Here is a 20,852-nt window from a genome sequence, read left to right as displayed (position 1 = left end):
GAGATGATCACGCGACCGCAGTTGGCAAAAAATATTCGGAATACTCAATCGTTTTCACATAATTTCAAACTTACGCTAAAGAAATGACCGCAAAATCAAGCCAGTTCCATGCATCCCGTAAATACGTGAATTCCGCCAAAATGACACCTCTCGCAAGGATTTTAGTCGAGGCTTCTACAGTGTAAATTGCCGTAAATACGGGCCTGAAACAACATAGGACACAGTAGAAATTCATTCTATCAATTAGGACAAACAGCTGATTCTAAATTTTCAAACAACAAATCTACGAGCATTCTAAAGGCATTTTCGAACCATAAATCTATTTGCTTAATTTCGTGTTTTGTGCGCTAGGGATGATCACATTTGACAGTATTTGGTTGTTGAATATAACATAATATAATTTGATAATGCATGTCTAAAAAGTTTGTCTTCATGACAATATCGCAGTTTAGGCACCCGCTGATTTTAATCGAACATTATGAATTATCACCATACGTTATATACATCGGCTATATAGACGAAATTGACTTCTAAGTTGTGGATTCGAAGATGAGGAAACGCTGTAAAAACGTGTTGTGCGCTTTAGAATTCAAGACAGAGATCCTATTGAAAAGTGATACATATTTTTTCAATCGATTTGCTTATACAATCACGATATGAAAATCATAACGAAGTCAAATTCTCAAAACAACAATGATGAAAACTTGCAAAAACTGAAAGCAAAGCGGGTGCAACGCGATTGAAAACCCCCGAAAAAAATCCGCTTTAACCGATAATTCCATACATAAAAATGAAACGGCCATGCTAATTTCACTGATTTCCCGTTACCATTGGTTTTCAAATTTATGTACATACATATCGGACGTATACACGACGAGTTTCATATCATATTAGCCTATAGGCTACTACTACGACAGCGCAGTCCAAAGGGACGTATACTATATAGTGTTTTAGAGTTGGGTGCTTTGACGCACACGGATTGCAATGAGGTAGGTGTAGGTCGACAGCGACGCGACGCGATCGGTTACAACTGGCGCGTTTCAGAAAGTACATCCTCGCTTGCCATGGTTTGATTGTCTCCCGTCGTAGCACACATAAACCCGAGCCACAGACCCTTCATTGGTCTATTACACCGCCCAAGACTTCTTAGGCGGACAGCCTGCCGTCCATAACGGCCACCAGTCTCAGTCAGATGCCTTGTTATTCACAGATTCGTACTATCAATGCAACGCATGATTGTCTAGATATATAGGTGGCTGCTGATGGGCAACCCGTCCGCCCGAAACTAGGCCGTGTAATACACCAATGAAGGGTCTGCGGCCAGGGTTAGTGTTGGCGTGGGCTACGGCGGGAGGCAATCAAACCCTGGCAAGCGTGGGTACAGAAAGTAGCGCGTGTGCGACTCGCTGCGACTTGCGACGGGTCTTTGCAACACCGCGTCGCAACGCGTAGCTGGCAGTCGCAAGGACGACCTACGCCCAGCTTAATAAAGACTAATGCACTAATACTTGTAAATGCGAAACTGTCACTTAATTACTTCATCACTACGCGCGCAGCATCTTTAAACGTGGTTTTCCTATAGATGCGATGAACCGATAAAACCTTATATCTACACGATGACGGTCGAAGATAGTTCGAATATGATCTCGAAAAAAAATGTCAATCATTTTCGACACGCACGAATAGGAAATAAACCACGTTTTCCCGATGCCGCTAAATATAGATTACTTACTCGGCTATCTTGCTAGTTTTATCATTTGGGGATTCCCTCATGGCCATAAAAGCACAGTTCACAAGAATAGTCACCATAACAGACAAACTAAATAATGTAAAAAAGTTAAGGAAAGCGAAGAAAAGGCAAGACGATTTAGAAAAAAGGTGAACGATTCAGAAGCTAAATCCATCGCCGTCGATCCCAAGGTTAAACGACTGAACTCTGGCACAAAATGCTAGACTCTCACCGGAGAATACTTTGTGTGATCAGAAAAATACATCAGATGAAAACTAGAAAAAATGTTAAACGACGCTATTCGAAGCAAATATGAAATTGTGCATGAAAAATCTGAAAAAAATTGCTCATTTGTGTTGATTGTAAGCCCGTGGTTGATGGCTAACCGCAACGGGATCCAATCGGATCGACCATTGGCTGGGATTCGATTGTTGATTTTTTTCCTATTGCGGCCTCGCCAGTGTTCACAAATGAGCAAGGCAAGAACCCTGAAAATCGAAACTGCTTTATAAGGCGACACTCAAAATCGTGCAAAAAGAATGAAAAAATTTCAAAAATGATGAAATATTCTAAAAAGCCGGGTAGGACATAGCACTTTCTGATGTTCGACTCGGGTGTTGATAATCCCTTCGCTGGTTACGGAATATCTCCAGAAATGAGATTTATCTGTAACTCATGAATAATCAGCCCGAAAGGAATTAAGATCAAAATCCAGAAAGTGCGCAATTTCCCAGTACCCAAGACGTTTTGATGAAAGGTTTCGGGGTCCTACTTACTCAGATATCTTACTGGTCATGGAATTGGATTTCTCCCGCATTGCCATGAACACACAGTTGACAAGAATAGTCAGCATGACAAATAAACTAAAAAATGTGAACATGGGGTTAAGGAACGCACAGCTGATACTAAAGACTAAAAACCACAACACGGTTGCTCCGTCCACCTCGATCTCGATGAGGTCCGGATAAGAATTACGTTGCACGCACGCACGGTTCTTTCTTTTCGTATATTTGTTTCATTATACACGGTGCACATGACGTCATTGATCAACTAACAGACATTGAAACACACACACACCACACCATGCAGTGAAACAAAAATCTAGAACGAAAACTATATCGAAATGCATCGCATGTCTTGCTATGACGCCCTGAAAAGATCACGTCTTAATCGAGAGCTAACCGATTAGTGGCTATATGTTTAGTTACGATGATTTTTGACGCCGTAAAAACCGTTTCAATAATGTTTATATTCACTGATACCTAGTATGCGTTATTTAAGGGATTCTCTGTGAGTCGATGTGCACTACGTCATCAATCTTGGCGTTTGGAAAGAACAATTACAACTGTGAATTTTGTAACTAAACATATCTTAAAACTCATATTTACTGATAAATTTGATGATTATTATTTGTAGAGGATGTATGTGCACTATGCATCGATATATCGGGGCTAGACTGGTTGCCGGTCAATTCAATTCAATTTTCGATATATTCAAATTCAAAATAACTTTACTAATCCTTACTATTATATCATATTGAATATTGTCGACATAATCAAGCAATGTGCTATTTTTCAGGGCGTCAATCAACTTTCAAGTTAGTTTTCTGATTAAGTAGCGCCAACCTTGTCGAAAATTTTGTCCCGTGTAATCGGCCAAGTCGGATCTGATCAACCCGATAACCGTTCAACTCGGACGCTTTTTAAAATATTTTTGGGACACTTTTAATGGAATGAATAAGATCCAACAGAATGAATGAGATCGGATGGAATGAATAAGATGGGATATCCCTCAAGTCGGACACATTTTTACGGTCCCAAAAGATCCGACTTGAGCTAAGTCTACTGTATAATGATCGAAAACAGTCGCGACAGGTTTCATGGAAATTCTAGTAGAAATTTAGATCCACCCTTGTTGTGACTGAAATCTACACGCACTAATATCTTCGAGGTACTCTATCGGCAACCGCCTACGCGCGAATAACATAAGACAAAAAACATAATTTTTATATAAAAACGAAATATTTGACGAATCAAAACGTCATTAGAATATAACGTTATAAATCAAGAATAAGCCGCTTTGTGTAATTTCACGGAGGCAATTCTTGTCACAAAATAGTTCGCCTGTGTCCCATGGAGCAATCGTCTTAAAATAACTGATTTTCTCTGTCACGAGGAATAAGCTGGTTACGTACTATGCCACAGCTCGCATGTAATGTTGAGGAACGAGAAATCATATTGACGCCCTCGAACTCTGTCATAATAATCTCCTTTAATTGAAAGTAATTCGTATGTGCATTTGTCAGGCTTTGGCTAATTTCTATATGTTTTAACGGGTATGGTACCGTCTTGAACCACCCCCTCCCCAACTACTTATATATACGTAATGTGTAAGACTTCTTAAAACACAGACACTCAGCATGCACTAACACGCATCTATATATCACACCGTTCTCTGATCACATTCTAGAAAATAAATCACTTTGTCATGGAAGCAAGAAGAACACCTAGCCGTTCGAAATGACACCATGAAATCGAACATTTGATATAGAATGATGCACGTATTGGGAATAGTGAAAATGGATAATATCCGTAATGGCGTGTTGAAAGGTATATACTCTGATAGACAGTGCACCGGCGATGGCCGGCGAGCCCGAGTTGGTTTGTTCCGTGCATACCTATACGACACACCCCCTTCGCTATCATCTAGTAGCATGATCCTTGGAGAAATCACGCACTGATTTACTCCAAGCCTGATCACACTATGAAGTACAATCAAGCGACTTCTGTAGATAAGGCAAGTTTCGAGTGGTCTCTCGATTCGGGAATACTTTTCAATAGCGCTTTCCTTTTGACCAGATTTCATCCTGTACCACTTCCAGAATAGCACGATCTGTAAACCTGATGGAAGGCAGGTAGAAGATTTGTAATCCGGAATTGCTATTCCTAAACCGGAATACGTTTGATTCGCTATCTATCGGTTCGTTTTTTGCGGGCTGATCACCGCCACACCTTTACGACCAGTAGTCGTAGTCATATTTCATATCATCCGACCCAGGCATCCGACGGCGCACACTTTCCCGATTTTTTTCGGATCACCGGCTACATGAAGCTAAAAATGATACCTTGTTTCGCATAATCGGCCGGAGCATTCTGTAAACTGCAATGAAATTTGTAATCAGTTTATAATATAACTACCGGGTCGCCTGTTATTGTTAGCTTGATCATGATTTAAAAGAAAAAAGCGTATTGTACTTGGTAGATAGGCAGCCGATTGGATCAACTTTTAGGCTCGGCAGAAAGGAGAAACCAGGTATTTACAATTTTTTAGCCTAATGACTCGGCCAAGCGAACTGACGAAATCGGTAGTGTGGGCACTGCGGCCTTTAGAAAGAACATAATACATGTACCCGGAAAAACGATGAATTTCGTTTTTCAATAAAAGGATATGGATGGACTAAAACATATATCGCTGCCCGTCTTATGATATTCTGTGGTGTGAGGCAAAACATTCCAGATGTGGCGCTAAACCGGAAGATTGTCTTGTCCTTCGATACAACAACGAATGTCTGCAAAAAGAAAGAAGGGGCAAATATAACGCACGCACCTCTCCCGAAATCTTCAGCATTCGCTGCAATATATAGCATATGTTCGACGTGATGAATATCTTAACATTACTTTTACAGGGGAGACCGCTTTCTGACTGATTGGATGCAGGCTAATAACACAGTAAGGGAATAGTCGGGAGATTTATCGTTACATTAGCATGTAATAATTGCCTTGTTTTGTACCTGGTGACATACATGTATATCATCTATGAAAAACCCCATTAAGACTCAGACTGTCGGTCTTACAAGCCAGCGACAACAAGTTTACGATGCAGTTTTAACCCCGGAGGCACCATAGATTACTGCTACCCTCCGTAATAAATGGCTGTTTACGAGCGGCCTACGACAAGTACATTTGAAACCAAAATCGACGAATGGAATGCAAAAATCTACTATTCGCTTTGATTATTATATAAAATGTTTGATAAGTATCTTGAAAAATTTGTACTGTATCTGAAGGCATATCCGTAGGCCGTTCGTGCCAGTCACTAGTATTAAAAGGGTTTCGTGGGAAACGCTTCGATCTACAGAACTGGCTAATACAGTCGCGAATATCGAATGCGCAGCGCTGCCTAATTCTGGAATCATCGATTCAGACGTAATAACAGATCGAGCGTGCGGATATGCTTGTGTTGACGTTCAGCACACGATTTCCAACCGTAATCTTATCAGGCAAAATGAACTCGACCCCCGCAGACGAACACACAAACGAACGCGCCGGGGACATCGCGTTTCTTTTTCTAATTTTGATCGTTTATTGGCGAGAGTCGTCGAAATCAAATAGCTTCGATAATCTAGCCGAGTTTTCACTGAAAGGATAATCCGATCACATTTTTGATTGAATCAAATACTAGCCTAGCGTCTATATTACAGTAATGACTTCCAATCGGCTGCTACGCGGCATTCTTTGTTCAGCCTACGTATAGCTTACATATATCATAGAACTATAAGCGAAAGGGAAGGCCGACTCCTCAAAAATCCGCTAGGCACCGCTAGTAATCTTGTGGTTTGTTCTGCGCCCTCACCGGTGGCAATAAACAATGTATAGTGACGTCACGGAGTTGGCTTTCCCTTTCGCTTATAGTTCTATGCATATATACACTAGGTTCTTATTGTCGTAAAGACCGCAACACAATTTTTTTGACGTCATAAAAACCGTTACAATAACATTTTCATACATTGATATTTACTATGCGTTATTTGGGGGATACTGAGTTAGACGATGTGCATTACGTCATCAATATTGGTGTTTTAAATAAGCATTGTGTGAGTCAATGTGCACTACGTCAATATTGACGTTACAAAATAACAATTACAATTCTGAAAATTGGCGTTTATTTCGTAATTGATCAAGTTTATGACCCTTATTTTCGATTGGATAATTGTTCATGCAATTTTGATAATGAATTAGAATATTGTGTGAGTGACTACGTCGTTAGATGGTTTGCCTGGCGAATTCTGCACCACCTGAAATATTCGCAGTCAAAATGGCATAAAAAAAACATGAATAGACTGGTTACCAGTTTCAATTGAAAAATTCTGACTGCGAATTCACTCGGCACATAATTCGGCATCTAACCAGTCTATTGAAATAGAGTCCAGCAACCAGTCTACCACGTCATCTCAAATATTCGGGTTAGACTGGTTGCCGGTCAATTCAAATCAATTCATTTGTTGATATATGGAAATTCAGATAAACTTCATTGATTCTTTTTCAAGGCGTCAATAAACTTTCAAGTAAGTTTTCTTGTTCGTTTCCGTCCTGCCATATAAGCGATATATCCTTTTTCATTTTCACAAGGATGATTGTCGATATTGTTAAGATTTCGAACTGATTAACGTACATAACAACGGTTGGAATATTGTTTTTTAATGTTTGCCTACACGGTCGTTTATATGCAGTGTCGTCAGACTCACTTCTAGGCATTAAGGAGCCGTCGTTATTATTGACACGAGCAAAAAACAATTGCGAAATAATTGCTAATGAACGCCCCGAGTCGCGGAACGCCGTATAGCGACTACGCCGGGAAAATAAGGTACGACACGCGCGGAAAAAAAAACGCAGGCGGTAATTTGATATTCGCTCTTTGATTGCACAAGAAGAACGTATACATACACGACGCCCGCCGCCATCTTCACGAAAGCGATCCACCGCGATGCCTCATTTACGGCGAGGATTCTTACAGAACGAAAACCTTATCGAACAACGCTTTATCTATGAGACGATCTAAACGATTCGCCATTTGATTTATACCGGCGAGTTGGTCTTACCCGCGATTTTTGATACATATTTCTTCCAAATGATCCCGAGTGTGAATAGATATGAGTTTAAACCTCGCTATTATCGATAAGTAAACAGCGAAAATCGCGACTTTTGACGTCACTCTATACCGCCGAGAAATTATCTCGTTTCATCGATTGCAGAGACTGAAACTGCAGACAGATATTTACCATTCGTGACGAACGAACTGACATTTTGTGTATTTAGTCGTGGCTTATTTTTGATTTGACGTAGGAAAGTCGCCTTAAAATGAGGAATGAAGCATTATTCACGTAGTTATCCCGAGTTCTATTCAATATCAATCGCGTACCATTTGTATTAAATGTAGGTTTTCCGCCAGCGCATCTACGCGCTAAGCCAGACATCATTTTCCAGCTGAGTTGGCTTATTCATTCGCCATTCGATGATGTGGTGAGCGCGTACTGCCGTCAAGGACGGCATGATTAGCCTACCTGAAATTGCTTTTGCCCGACTCGTGTCGATGACCTGCATTGTCTTATCGGAATGCGATGTGTTCTTGTAATAAGGCTTGGCTACTTTAAATAGCAATTTAGCAGAACATGACTGGTGTTATCGAACGAAGCGCGTCTAGCAAACAGTGTCAGGCTGCCGTATACGTAGCGCTTGCTTATGAAGACATTTCAGGTTTTTATGCCAATGTCGTCGGCTGGGTATTGCAAGTTGACTGACGGGAAATAAACAATTTCCTATCATGTTGAAGACAGTTTTATGCGGCAATACAGTCATTACATGACACTTAAGTTATCTGGAATCGCGTGTCTATCGGTGGTGTGCGCGCGTAACCAAAATTATATGAATGCATTCATGTCGATTTATGACCGAGAGGCGAGCGTGGTTGTACATTTCACTATGTCGGTTGAAGGGGCGAGAGAAAGATGGTCGGATTTTGAGACTCATAGCAATACGGACATCGGAGTAATAAGTCTGGATGCGAACCTTTGCGCGGTGGCTAGTGTTTTGCATTATGACCTACACCACATAGAAAATCGGCTTTAATCATCGGCTATACTATATTACCTGAGGCAGGTCTACTAAATTCTTAATTGACAATGTTAACCAGTTTAAGGTTCTTGTCAAGAACCTTAATGTCTTGAAGAACCCCAATCTGCATTCAATATTGCTGCAGAACATTAAAGCCTCACCAAGAACCCCTAGGTTCATCGTATTATGACTTCCAGACAAGTATCGAGTACAAGTGCGGGTATGAGGTTTAAGGTTATTCATAAGTGGGCATTAACCGTGTTATCTCATAAGATGGGATTTTGATTGAGTCAATACGATTATACGTATATATTATTAGATCTATTATCTTAGATGTCATTAAGCGATGGAATGATGAACGTATATCTCCAGGGATGTTAGTGTTCAAGGAAACAACACTTTCAATCGCACCCTAAAGTCTACCGGAAATTGGAAAATTATTATATTGATGAATGATACGATTAATCCAATACTATATTCCACAGAGAAGACACGCGCATCACATTTTAAAAGTGGTCAATAGTTTAAAAAGTATGTTCGTCAATCACCAATGTTACACATCACAATCGAGGATTCCAGTAAGATCCACGGGTTTGCAAGCAATTTAATCGGCTTTCTACAATCATAGAAGTGTATGCGAATTCAACGCAACAAATCTAATGAAAATATATTCCAGACACAATAAGAAAAGTCTATATAAAGATGTTGAATTGGAAGCTCGTATTTTCTGGTAATATTTCTATTTTGAAAACCTCACGATGGGGCGGCCTTTGAAGTGTTGTCCGCACTGTACGCAGCTAGCAGGACTCGAACCCACTTGTCACTGAGTACCGAAAGCGAAAAGCAACGGCATTACGTTTTCTCGTCCCGCCAAACAAATATTGATGCGAAAAAACAAATATTTTGGGCGAGATTCGAACTTGAAAAATCTGAAAACAAATTTTATAGCGAAAAAACAAATATTAACGCAAGAAAACAAATATATCGGGCGAGAAAACAAATTATTTTGGCCTCGGTAGCTCAGAGTACTCTGAGCTACCGAGGCCACTTCTGAAACCGACTGTAATTCGCACCATCTGCTGGCCGCCGGTACCGATTTTGTCTGTAGTATGATTCACTTAAACTTACCCTCTTATCGTCGTAATATTCATCGAAGTCTTCGAGGGGTTTTCCCGCCAGTTCAGGCGGAAAATAGTCCGATAACGATGGCGGCAACTTTTTACCCGCTTCCATACTTGGGTTCTCTTTCGGGGCATGTTCGTGTTCATGTTCATCGTGAATATGATCATGTTCGAATCCGGATAACGCCTCCGTTGGTACGTCCGACGGAGATTTTTGCGCGCCATGCTCTTTTTGCTCTTTTAATTCCTTTTCTCTGAGTTCTTTTTCTATCTGTTTCTCTTTGAGCTCCGCTATGCGTTGTTCAATTCTGGCCAGTGATTCTTTAGTAAATAAACGGAAACGGCCACCACCTGTATTATCCATGGGTCACGACTTACTGTGACACTGGAGTTGATCATTGATCCGAGGCTGAAAAGATAGACATATATTCATATATATTTTTTCATTTGTGCAGTTTGGATGTACAATTGATTTTCATTAAGGAATTTGATGATCATGCGTCGCTGATCCAACCGGTCAATTTTTGGTCTTTCAGAGCACCATATACATTGTATATTCATAACTTCCGTTAAAGCCATGTATGGCGCATTGCGCTTGCTTGATTAATTGCTTAATTGATCGCTTGCTTAATTTTTGGATGAACAGTAATAAGTAATTTCATTTCATTTTATATATTTTCTTTTCTAGGGCTGCTTTCTTGTATAAGCTAACTGTTGCTTCAAAGCAGTCCCTCATCTAATATTATTACAATTTTAAATTTGTTTATCCATTAATTCTGTAAAAATTTTACATGAAAATAAAATCATATCATATCATATCAAGTGAAGTTGTTCACATTTAGTCCGATGGTAGATATAGGAGCGTATTCCGAGTTCAGAGCATCTGTCACTAGACGTAAAAAAAATGACGATCGTCTTCGACAACATTTGCATCGCATTGTCTGCAGAGTCTCCGTTCCGGAGGCATTCCATAAAAACGTCCGGTCACGGAGAGTGAGTAAAAAACTGTTCGCTCTGCTCGGTGGGGTGCATATATTTGACGACGAGCGACGAGCTCGTAGAATATGAATAGATGTGTATATTAATTGAAAATCAGCGTGAACTTCAGCGTAATATAACATAGCATGACGTTTTCCAGCGGGGACTCGAGCGCGCACCAAAAAAAACTACCCGCTCGTTTTACAGGTGACGCCCTGAAAAACGAGCGGGTAGTTTTTTTTTACACCGCGCCATCGCGCAAGAAATATTCATTCGAATTATCTCCGCCGAGATCATAGCTCCGAGTCATACAACCGAGTGTATATTTTGACTGACAGTTAAAAACAATACTCAAAAAGTGTATTCGTTGTTTTGTTCGAAGACAAATTACGACAATGCGTTTTGTATATTCGATACTATTTTACATGACGTGTGTGATTTACACGTGTTCATCTTACACAGGTAAAGACGGCGAGGACCTAAGGCCGAAAATAATATTGAGACAAATAGTTGAGACGATTGAAAAAGATTATATCGTTACGCGATTGTAGTTATGTAATGACACCCTCAAACCAGGCAAAAATCGTATTTGTTTCGTTCGTGCTGTTGTTTGTGGGCGTTACAATCGAGGATTGATTTTTCCGAAAATATATACGGCATCACAATATGAATCGTCGTGTTACTTAACAATGAAGTTTTGAATCTACATTTGAAAACATAATCGACTATACGCCGAAACTTATAAACAGAAAAAAAATCCGTCTCGATATTTTGCGTGACGTATGCGCTAGTCATTTGCATGTTGAAAATACGAGTGAATGGAAAGAATGAATTCTCAGATTTCATCTATAAATCGAGCGTGGGTTGTCGTCGGTTCTATCTAAAGAAAAACCCTAGAAATACGCGCATCGCGGGCTGAATATCAAAGGCGAATGCGAGGTCGGTCGATGGGATGTAAATACGTCGGCAGACACCAGTAATGCCTGCGTGTTAATGGAATTAATGGCTTTATGTTCGTTGGAATCACCTGCTCATTGGAACGATCGCATATAAAAATACGTGAATATATAAGACGATCATCCCACGGCAGAAATGTGGGGGCGCCCTTACTCTTGAACGACCGTGATCTTCCCTGTCACGGTTGCCTTATTTCCCAATATACGAAATAATTTAAATTATTGTCAAAATACTTATTACGTGACCTTCTGTGCCGTTGCAGTTGCTAGTAATCGTAACCGACATATGCAGGGAAGCAACTGGGCGGATCTCGTATCCCGCTAGTCGGCCTCAGTTGCTGGGAATCGGAGCGCAGTCGACATAAGCTGGGCTGTGATCGTGGTTGCGCCCTCATGGGTAGGAGTCAGTAGGCATAGAGTCGCTTGTCGACATAAGCCAGCCTTTACGGTATTATATACGGTAGCTGCGCCTCGCGAGGTCTTCGGATTCGAATCGCTGCGAAGGGAAGCGAGCTGGAGTATAAGCGAAATCACGTTATCTTCAGTGAATACGTCAAGTAGACGCAGTGTCATTCGTATCTCAGAAAATGACGTACTCCACACGAATTGACCTCATGAGCATCAGACGCCGGTCGGTGGTGCACATCAACTGACTGAGCCGCAGCAGCGAACCTAATCATATTCGATCTGAACACCATGGAATGAATATAATAACTATAAATTAGCTTTGATAGAAGAAGGGTTCACCTTGGAGTGATACGACTTCAAGGGTTCACCTATAATCGTTCGTTTACGGTGCATTTCCCATTCAGGTTGTCGTTAGAAATAGCTTAAAAGTGTATCGATATCCTGCAGCAGTACGCGAGCCTCTCGCCTTTATAAAAGAAAACTTACTAAACCTTCTAGTTTAAGCCGAAGTGCATTTCTATGCTACCGACAGAACTAACCAACGTCTTCGTTTTCGTGAATTCGCTTCTGGACTCAACGAAACATATATGGAGTACAATACTTATTGCCAACCTGAGCTTGGGATCCAATCATGCCATCGACAGCTTTCACGCCCGTCAACATAATTTAATAGAATATCAATTTCATAAGAGAGAGAGAGGGAGGGAGAGGGAGTGAGAACGAGAGATCGATACACGACTAGGCGATATTGATAAAAAGTATTCACACGGAATACGTGACATTTTTCCAGCTAAGCCGAATGTATTTAGGAACATATGAAGAAATAGCACATTTACAACCGTGCGTCAATTCATAGATGTATACGCATCGTTACAGATTTCAGATTAATCAAGTTGGGTACGTAATCAATGTATCGACTCGTTCTATTATAGACCTACGTCTTGTCTATACAAAAAACCGCCAAAGTTATCGGCGTAGGTATCAGTGAACTAAAACCGTATGCAATTATCAAGATACGCCAGGCATCGAAAAGCACGAAGCAAATAACAATGCATTCATGAAATAGAGTCGGCTGTATTTCTCCCTAATAACGCGCAGAGCATAATTAAGTCGAATTCTAGAAAATGTCACCAGTTGGTCTAAATTTGCGTTTCATTTTAAATGTCAAGCAGTGTTTGTTCGCCTGAACCATACACACAGTAGTCAGTCAGCCTATGATCATTTCAATTCTCTCTCAGTCGCCGACTAACGCGATGAATGAAATGCAAATCAAACATTCTTTAACTGCTTTATATTAATGAATGTTTGCGCAGTCACACGTATTTACTTATGTCTACTACAAACGCGACGCATTATTTACAAGTTTAATTGAAATAGATACATATAACGCTGTCGTTTCTAAATATGTATGAACGATATGGTGGTGGCGATGATGGAAGCTATACCGGGATTGATTCATTTGCATATATCGACCGAATCGTAATCAGGCATCAAACGTCTTCGCTCATTTCGCACGGCATATTCATCAGCCATTTTTCCCGTCAAGAGATCAGACGAATGTTCAGTGCGCACGCGCGCCGGTAGGTATAGTATAAGATAAATGCGATGATTTTTGAATTTTCCCTCGGAGCCGGGATTGTCTCCGTCGGCTCACTGGCGCGCACACGGAGGCGTCTTTTACATTAAAGGATTGTATACGGGATAATCGTTCACTTGCGCGTCACTTGGAAAGTCGAATTATCTCTGCGAGTACCAGGCTGAAGATCAGCTCAAGTATGAAGTTAACTGCGCTTAAATACGAATTTAGAAAGCGAAATATGCAGACACGTTAATACTAAAAGAAGTTTTTGACTAACAGCGGCATTGGATAATGTGACATTCAGTCTGAGCAATACCTTGCATACTCAAGAGTGGCAGTTTTAACTTTATTTATACCAAGATCTTCTCCCTCGTCCACAGTTAGCGTGTGTCAGTGATTTTTGCATCGAATCTCCATAGAAATCCAAACGTACAAAACCAAATCTTTATTCCCGCACATGAAATTCAAAGACGTCACTAATAATGAATTCGGCCATTATGTGAACGAATAATGAAACCCTGTCCGTCTGGCGAGGATCAATGAAATTTGCCAAAGCTTATGACCTATCTAATTTCTTCGCGAATCGTTCATCGTGTATAGAGAATCCCGCACTAATTTAACGAAAGATGAAGTCCGATGAAGTCTCTATATATCGTCCCAACACGGATATAGTGTTTCACCAATGGTTATTCGTCGTGTAATACGTGCGAACGAATTCGGTAGACCACTAGGTTGATGCATTTAGAATTCGATACGAAAAAGTGATAACATGATTCAGTATGTATTTTTTTGCCGAATTCGGTAAAAGCGGATTTGGCTGTCGGTCGCCGATTAAGAATTCCATGATCGTATGTCTGATTCGTGTGAGTCGACTAGAAAATTGTGTATGTACGATGCAATATTCGGCTAAAATGGATTCACCGATGAAACCCACCTGGTCTATTGCAAGCTATCATAGTGTCCTGAGGGATGCGATGCGAATTTCCACCGGTTCATCGATTTGAACGAACCTTATTCGAATCACACTGATTACTCCATTCTGATTACTCCAAGAACGAACCAAGCATCCGAGGAAATCCGCCCAGTCTGTTACAACCTTAGGTATGACCGGAAACCAGTCTAACCCAATATTTATGACGTAGTACACATCACCCTAATCGCCTTCAAAATCAATCAAACGGTTATTACAAAGACATAAAAATTCGTTGAATGCAAAATAGGAGCCATGAAATAACCGCCAAAATACACAGTTATAATTTTCATTTTGTTACGCCAATATTGATGACGTAGTGCACATCGGCTCATTCGCCACCAGTAAATTATGTATCTTTGTAACGGTTTTATGGTGTCGAAAATGTCGTCAAAGACGACTGCAAATTGATGGTCAGCGGTATGACGCATGCGAACGATTACGCGTGACGTCACTCCTATAGTAAGTGCATCGTAAAATCCAAATCAGCGTCACCAAAAATAGTAGATCATTATAATCATTACGAATATCTGTTATAATCAGGCATTTGTCGTATTTCGCTGTGAAAGATGAGCTCGATGTTTATTGTCGTATTATCTGTTCGCTACACAGGAAATTGTCTAGGATTTAGCAGAAATTGACAACATTTAAACTCGTTGTTTTATGCAGATTGAATCGGTGATTGGTTCGCATCCAAGCGAACGTGTGTATTCGGTTTTCTGGTGATCTGCGCGTTTTCCCATTCAGAACAATTTCATTGTATTAGATATTCATTATCCCCCCGGTACAGATAAAGGGTTTACTATACGGAAAATTTACTTTTTCAGTTCCACTGCAGCAAGAGCTAAATCACAGTGATAGATTTGACAGCGGTGTGGGTGAGGCGTTGGAGCGCTCGACTCTGCGAAGCCAGGTCGCGGGTTCGAAGCTCGTACATTACCGTAGTGTCACCGGGTAAGACTCTTAAGTGAAGAGAGGCAATGAGGATAAGTCTTATCCTCATTGCCTCTCTTCATCCAGGAGTAAATGGGTACCTGGTCTGATAGATGACTTCTGAGCGCCTAGCAGCTGCTCGAATGTTACTTCTCCCTAGGGAGAGATTACTGATAGATGGTTAGATTTATAGGCTAGGGGTAATAGTATCAATTTAATGGAAACTCCTATACATACGTCGTTGAACGTTGCATCACAATGAAAAGGGCGCTATAGAAAGTAAATTACTATTACTATTACTGTTACGCGGGTGTATTTGCTCGTGAAATTGTAGCAAATGTAATTCTATATACAACCGTTTTTACTCATGAATTTCAGTGCCACCGCAGATTGATTATTTATGCAATTTCAAATGTTGTACATCTATGATATTGCGTATGAGCAAAATATAATTCAAACTGTGAGTTTTAATAAGGTTTCAATCCCGATGGACGTCATTTAATACTCAAATAACACGCATCCAAAATTGTTCATTCGTCTCCAATTTGCTTCGCACGCCGAATATTATATACAGTTAACCCTTGGGAAATCTAAAGATATTATTACGTTGGAATTCAATTGAGAAATCCCAAACACAACCTGCATATTGGTCGTATCTATGTTGCAGTACGTTTTGTCCGCTGTTCCGAGTTAACGGTTTTCAATTTATAGCTAGTACGGTAGCTAGGCGACAGTGTTCGCTCATGTTGGAAAATGTGAACTCATTAGTAAGTCAGTCATGGTAGACGGCCGTATAAAGTAGACATTAATACTTAACATGTCGTGCATACCTGTCAGGACCCGGGCTATTAAAGCAAAATCGGGCCAATATGATGATAAAGCGTAATTATATAATATGCTAATATATTGGCTAATCGAATGCAGTTACAACGAGAAAACATTCGGAGTGAATTTTCCCCCACCACGATAGATTTTTGGACCATATCCGAATTCACCGGACAAATTGCTCCCTATATTCAATTGCTACTATCTTAAAAACAGACGATTGCTAATATCTTAAAAGATGTTTTGTGATCAGACAAGCAAACGCCATTGGAGATATGAACTCCAGCTATGGCGGAAGTGATACAAATTTCCTGCTCAAGAATTTTGCGATAGACACCGTGCAGCGATATTCAAATATCAATCGATTAGACGAACGGCTGGCTTGCTTTCCTATCTTCAAATTTTGTTTATACGTTTCATTTTTGCGAGCTTTAGTCGGGGCTAACAGTGATTGCTAAGAGGATAATAATTTGACAACTTTGCACTTAACCCCAACATCGGAAAACTAATGAGGTAATCAATTCGAAAAAGCCCGGGAGATCAGAGAACAGTATATCGACAGACCAGCAGTCGACAAAATCGAATGTTTCGTAGGCAGATACACGATCCAACTCCGGTGGATGAATAATATATCTTAGTTACAGAAATTGGTTTATGGAAATTTCCCAGTGGCAGGGGCTTTTTGTTTTGTTATTTTGTTGCACACAAGTTCAGCATCCGCACACAACACGAGGGCGAACGCCGAAGCTCTGGGGATGGATTGATCCTTGCTTTGAATACTCTATTATTCAAATCTTCTGTGATTCGTTCATATGTATATATATATATATATATATATACGTACATGTACGCACGTGTACATTCTCTCAAGCACAAATCGATAAGTCCGTCGAAACGTTTTCAATAACCTTTACGGATGCTCTGCGAAAACCTATGACTTTGAAAGAAGATATAACGTATTCATTTCGTTTATCATTTTCACGATCAAAGAAATTCCATACGTATATTATATACATCTTTATCCACTAGGCCGATCGACCATTAGTTTGGTTCGATAACTTGATCGTTAGTGAAAATCAAAAGAAAATAATTCAAACTTTGCTCTGCGTAGGCCTAAATCCGTTTAGAATATTAATAGTTTTAGAAACGTTCCCGAATCTTCGATTTCTTGAAGTCTAATGCCCTCTTTAATGGATAAGGTAGACTATTCGGTGATCACTTCCGATGATTCTAGCATGGAAATGTCATTAGAAGATCAGTTTGAACAGTTTGCAATTTTTTTCCATAAAACTTTCGTAACTTTTCATCGATTGAGTTGCGTATGTTTCCGGATTGTTCGATTGAATGAGTATTAATTTGCTATCTAAAAATAAAATATTTACAACATTTTTGCGAATCTTTCCGATGTCACGCATGAACGCGAATGCACATGCATGTATATATACGTATGTATTGGCATACAACTTTAAGTCCTATGAAGCATTCCATCTGGTGATTCTACCGATATTTGATATCCCATCAGACCAAGTAATGAAAAACGAATATCGCCGAAAACGTTCGCATTTACGTGATGAATTATTGGTAAACACTGAGCAATTATACGTCTCCCAAGCCATAGAAGTGATCCTATCAGTGAATTTGCATTTCGCCATTCGTATGATCGATCCCCTCCGCCTGCGCATTCGTCGTCGCGGCCGTCTTTTGGTTGATAAAGATTCTCAAACGGCAAACAGACACATCAACCGGCATTGAAATGAGGTATATATACATACGTACACATATATATTCGCAGATTTACATGTCGAGTAAATACGGTTTCTTATTCCGGGCGAAAGCGGATCGGATTCTCAAATTTACCGCAGTTGTCGTGGGAAATTAGCAGCTGGGCACGCGGAAGGAGAGAAAGACGTGTAGTTATTGGTCGATTCTGGCTTTCGACGTATACAACATGATTGGTTACATTCGGTAATAAATATGGGAATACGATGTCCAATCTAATATAAAGCGAAGATAAGAGGCATATCGACATGAAATTGATAAAGATGTTATCAATGTCACTTTGATACGGACTGCTGGGGATGCTGTCATTTCAGTGACTGAGTGTTTCATATTCTTGCACCGAGTAACAGCGTATATATGTAAAATGTGAATTGAACATTTGTCACGTTTCCTTGATTAACCCTTCCTATTCCCATTTTGGCCGTCCAGGCTTCACAGGTGTTCAGGACTTCACCTGCGACATAAATGAAGGAAAATGTCATATTGAAGAATTCCATACCACACTATCGTAGCCGGAGAGCTCTGAAATCTTTTATCGAATGAATCTTTCCGAGATTTCCGAGAAAAACTAGATTAGGTCCCGATAATGAATTCAAAAAGCGTTTCTAAGCAAGTGCAATTAAGAGGTAACGATTATTAAGTAATGGATTGCGGTGTACGGTTCAAAGCTGATGTAATGATTTATATGCATATGGATGAGTACTGATTGTAACACAGTTGGTTGAGATTATGGAAGCACGTCCCGTATGGCTTCTTTCTCTGATCCTCAATTTTTACGATCACGATGGGTATGGTGTAAATTGATTCTACTTGTTCGTTCTTTTTCGTCGGTTTTTTTTTCATAACAGTTTCTCCGCCAATGCGCGATGTATTCAGAAGCCGAGGTGGATACGAAATAGCGATACAATCATATCAACATCAACCGATGCACTACCGTTACATTAAATGTTGACACGATACGATACGCTGTAAGTCCGAACATTAACTGTACGGCGAGATTATCCTCGCTGTTTGCACAAGTCTGACATTTGGTTTGCATAGCGCGCGGTAACAAGGCTGAAGGATAATCTATCAGGCCCCGGTCTGCTTGCTAGCCGGTGCGTGAACACGTAGAAACAAACAACCTGAAGAAAGTCGTCTCCGTACCGACTACTTCCGGTCGACGACCACGTTTCGTTTACGACAAACCACGCGAAGTTGCACCGGTGCTGCTGCAGACGATAGCCTGGCATAGTAGCCGATATACCTGGTACGTGGCCGACTCGAATCATTGGCGCTAATTCCGTCAGTGGACGAGGGCTATAATTTCAATTTGATAGAACTGCATCGACGTATACATCTAGAAAAGCATTTATGACATATCGTGATAAATGTATCGTGTAACTAAATTAACCGCCGGATCGACGGTATTAAGACCGATTTGAGCGTGCGAACGGCGCGCGGGCTTCTACGGCGTTTAAACAGAATAACTATCAACTCGATGGTTGTATCGGATATCGAAACGTAGACTTTAGTACGAATATCATCGGCTTCGTGGGTTCACTATGACAACTAGGCATTGCTTTACATATATACATACATATATATGCGTGTATTGAATTCTAATGTCTATTCAGTATAAAATTACGTACAAATCCATTAATGGAAAACGAAATATGCGCAGACAATTGTCAAGGGACTTTGCTTCATTTTGCAGCGGCTCTGGTGCCACGTACATTCGGTCGCTGCGATAGGTGACTAGGGACCAAACTAGGCGCAGCAATATCCATAATCGATAGGCTGCACAATTTCTATGCATTCGAATGCGTTGCGTCGATCGAAATTGCCAGAAGATACGGCGGCGGCGGTGCATCATCCTGCGAGAATATATCACAGCGGCCGCAAAAACGACGTCACTCCGCGCAAGATCTCTCCAGTCCGACGCCGCCGAAAAGAGAATCAAATTAACAACTTCCGGCCCACCAATTGCATTGATTTGATTAAACAAATGATTTGCAATGCGACATCCATCGATTCCTGGCGCATCCAATTAACTACGCAGAAAGAAGAAATTCCGCAACACATTCAAAGTTGCCCAAAATAGTAGTATGTATAGCATAGCATAGACTATAGTCTTTTTTTAATTTAGGAAGTAGCATTTGCAAAATAGCTGAGGGCCGATATGATATACGCCGCGTTCATGCATCAGCATTGATAACAGAGCAGATTACGCGTAAAGAGGATTGCGTTGATAGAAGTAGACAGCGAAGAAATACATCGGTACCATCCATCCAAGATGATGATGCAATTAAGTCTGTACGCCGAGTGATTCTATCATAAAACTTGGTGGTCAAAACAGGAAATTATTCGGCGAAAGTGCGTGCTTTATTCAGCTGCAAATCGATTCGCCTAACTACCGAAAACGGTTCTAAAAACCCGTAGAAAAGAATCCTTACTAACCAACGGCAAAGGGGTAATAATAATATGAATGTCAAGGTTTTCGAGACCACTTCCGGATTCGATTGAAATCATCCTCAAGCGTTACCGGATCAATGTCTTCTTTTCGATATGGAGATTTTTTCAACCCTTTATGGCAGTCGATGATTCGTATAAACTATATATCTATAATCGATTGATTGGTCGATTTTGGTTTCAGGTGAATATTTTTTTTCGTGAAATCTTTTGTGAAGAGCATAATTAAAACA

At 40.4% G+C, this 20,852-nt stretch overlaps 1 protein-coding gene across 1 annotated transcript in view; it reads right to left on the bottom strand.

Annotated features, from left to right (window-relative positions):
* LOC141898130 (sodium channel protein para-like) overlaps positions 1-10,136 on the bottom strand; it is a 29,483-nt gene extending 19,347 nt beyond the window's left edge. The window contains exons 1-5 of the mRNA XM_074783961.1: positions 9,966-10,136; positions 9,748-9,875; positions 5,179-5,297; positions 1,733-1,828; positions 75-203 (exon numbers count right to left, since the gene is read on the bottom strand). Of these exons, the coding sequence (XP_074640062.1) occupies positions 75-203; positions 1,733-1,828; positions 5,179-5,297; positions 9,748-9,875; positions 9,966-10,104 (611 nt within the window). The 5' untranslated portion in view covers positions 10,105-10,136. The remainder of the gene's footprint in view (positions 1-74; positions 204-1,732; positions 1,829-5,178; positions 5,298-9,747; positions 9,876-9,965) is intronic.
* Between the last annotated feature and the right edge of the window lie 10,716 nt (positions 10,137-20,852).

This window comes from Tubulanus polymorphus, chromosome 1 (genome assembly GCF_964204645.1).
Source record: "Tubulanus polymorphus chromosome 1, tnTubPoly1.2, whole genome shotgun sequence".
In the NCBI taxonomy this organism is placed as follows: domain Eukaryota; kingdom Metazoa; phylum Nemertea; class Palaeonemertea; order Tubulaniformes; family Tubulanidae; genus Tubulanus; species Tubulanus polymorphus.
The sequence above is the reverse complement of the archived record's forward strand: the minus strand, read 5'-3'. Positions and strand labels throughout refer to the sequence as shown.